This window comes from Apis dorsata, unplaced genomic scaffold (assembly GCF_000469605.1).
Source record: "Apis dorsata unplaced genomic scaffold, Apis dorsata 1.3 scaffold_27, whole genome shotgun sequence".
Taxonomy (NCBI): domain Eukaryota; kingdom Metazoa; phylum Arthropoda; class Insecta; order Hymenoptera; family Apidae; genus Apis; species Apis dorsata.
This window is the reverse complement of record NW_006263329.1, coordinates 766,533-768,890: the sequence shown is the minus strand read 5'-3', so window position 1 is coordinate 768,890 and position 2,358 is coordinate 766,533. Positions and strand designations below refer to the sequence as shown.

At 36.2% G+C, this 2,358-nt stretch overlaps 1 protein-coding gene and 1 long non-coding RNA gene across 3 annotated transcripts in view; one reads left to right on the top strand and one right to left on the bottom strand.

Annotated features, from left to right (window-relative positions):
- Positions 1–2,358, bottom strand: part of LOC116185661 — a 14,853-nt gene that overhangs the window by 3,048 nt on the left and 9,447 nt on the right. The gene's annotated exons all lie outside the window — the stretch shown is intronic.
- Positions 1–2,358, top strand: part of LOC102675153 (protein L-Myc-1b) — a 28,847-nt gene that overhangs the window by 21,413 nt on the left and 5,076 nt on the right. Inside the window, exon 3 of one of the 2 annotated variants that reach the window (XM_031510583.1) lies at positions 618–716. The exons of the other annotated variant lie outside the window; for it this stretch is intronic. Coding sequence (XP_031366443.1) covers positions 618–716 — 99 coding nt within the window. The remainder of the gene's footprint in view (positions 1–617; positions 717–2,358) is intronic. 2 annotated transcript variants of the gene reach the window in all.

Below are 2,358 nucleotides of genomic sequence, written 5' to 3'. Positions count from 1 at the left end.
ATCCCCACCCCGGGTTTTTCGAAGCTCGTCCGCAGGCGAGGCGACCGTTCGATATCACGAAAACTCGCTCCCCTCTTTTCGTGTCTCTCCTCTCTCTCTCTTTCTTTCTCTCTCGTCTCGCGGTCGCCTATCCCAACGAGAGAGGAGAGCAAGCCCGATCGATTCGCGTCGACGTACTCTACTATGGCCTGCTTACACGGAGAGCACTGACCCCCAAGGTCGCTCTTACGCGGTTGCACGTGCTGCCGCGAATTGACGTTGCCACCCTCCCTCTTTCCTTCTCCTCCTCCCCCTCCCTATTCCTCCCCCCCAACGCGGTCGACTCGATTCGCGCCGCGTATATACCGCCGCCACTTTTCCCCCACCCTTCGTTTTCGCAAAGTAACCGCTTCGAACTTTCTCCTCCCCTCGGGCCGCGCGCGTCTAGGGATCCCTAGCGTCGGGCCGCCGACCTCTTCCGCAGCCTCCGCGCGCGTTCTCTCTTTCACGGATGGACAATGTCACATGCGTATAGTACGCGCGCTACGTATGTAGCGTACGTGTTGTTTTCTCAGTTCTTGTACTATTCTCTTTTTCGCCCGATTCACGCCTGTTCCTAATTTGTACCACGGTTTCAGCTAATTTTGGACGTGTTTCGCTCGCCAAGTGGGATAGGTTGGGAGCGGATAGAAGAGATGTTTCGTATGACGTTCGTGCCAGCTATGTGTGTATGCGAGGTAGGTGGTTAAACGACGAGGTGGGTGTATTATGGGGGATTTAGAGAATCGAGAAGATTAATAATTTTTTTTTAGTGAGATGGAGTTGATTATTTGGTGTAGGGATATCCGATTTACATTATTCAAACTTGTTTCAAATATGATATTTCATTTAATATTTATGAGTATGTTTTAAATAGATGTTGTTGAGAAATAAAAATTACCTAATTACCATTTCGTAATAAGTTTGTCCTTCGATAGATTAACTTGTTATCACCTAACTAACCAAATATATTTTTAGTACACGTAACCTTGCATTTTAATGTATTGTCTTATTTATAAAAAGATTATACAAAAAAATATTAAAAATTGTTGCGTAATTTTTTTTTTCTTTTTGATAGTTTTTTAAGAATTTTTATACTAAAGAGTTAAGTAAGTTTGCTTCCTTCTATTGTAATATGTATAAATAAGGGATTTATTGCATGCCATTGTGTGTGCACGAATATCATATAGCTCGGTATATTTAATTTATATAGAAACTGTAATGAATGTATTATAATATTCTAAGTGAATAACTAGCGTAATAAGGATGAAGAAATTCATTAATTTCCAAAAAATTTTATTCAAAATTTTCATTTTACTTTTATAATTACTAACAATATATTTAATTTAGAAAAATAAAAATATTTTATTATAAATTTATCACGTTAATTACTCATCGAACGAAAAAGCCACCGGTTCGACAACAAAAACGTAACCTTGCATGCCGAATGTAAATATACCGAGTGGTCATTTATTCTTTACTCTACATATTAGAAATATTGCAAATATTATAAGACCGTGAATTTAATTCAATTACATATCGATTTTTGTTTTTGTTATCGCGGTGATTTTTTTTCGGATATGTATATCAATGAACCGTATTTAATTAATTATTCAATGACTGGTAGGTTATGCGACGTTAGTGGGACGAAATACGAGACATTTCCTTCCTTTAAAAGAAAAATCACATCGCATGAAATCATTATCACTAACTTCCGGGCGAATTTTGTATGTTCGACACATTGCTTGAAAAAAACTATGTTACGATATACATCGAAATGGATTTACATTGTATTGCATATGAATAGTCGAATACTCATGTCATTACTATAATCCAATTGCAATATAATGACTCGTAACATCCGTTTTTTCAACGTTTGTGTGCCTTTTACAACAGCAAAGACATAGCACGATATTCATATATGAATAAATTTAAAAATCTAATGGATTTCATTCCTTGACATTTTATAACTTTCAAGTTACAATTTAAATACGTTAATCGTACATTTTATTTTGCATTTTATATATTCGATTTGAAGTAAAATTGTTGAAATTGAATTGAAATTATTCATCATTTTAATTATTTGCAATTTCTCATTTATCGATTCATTAAACTTTATATAATCGTAATTTTTTTTTCTTTTTTTAGTAAAATCGCACACGAAACTTCTGATTATTCATTTCTTTACTTAATTAACTCATGAAATTCAAATCTCGAAGAAATCGTGCAACTTACGAATTCATGGAATCGCCAGTCATCTATGGCTTCCGTGGCGCCACTGGTGATTCTACTTCGATCATAGATGGCTCCATAGTAGCCAAAAATGTTAGAATCAAGAAA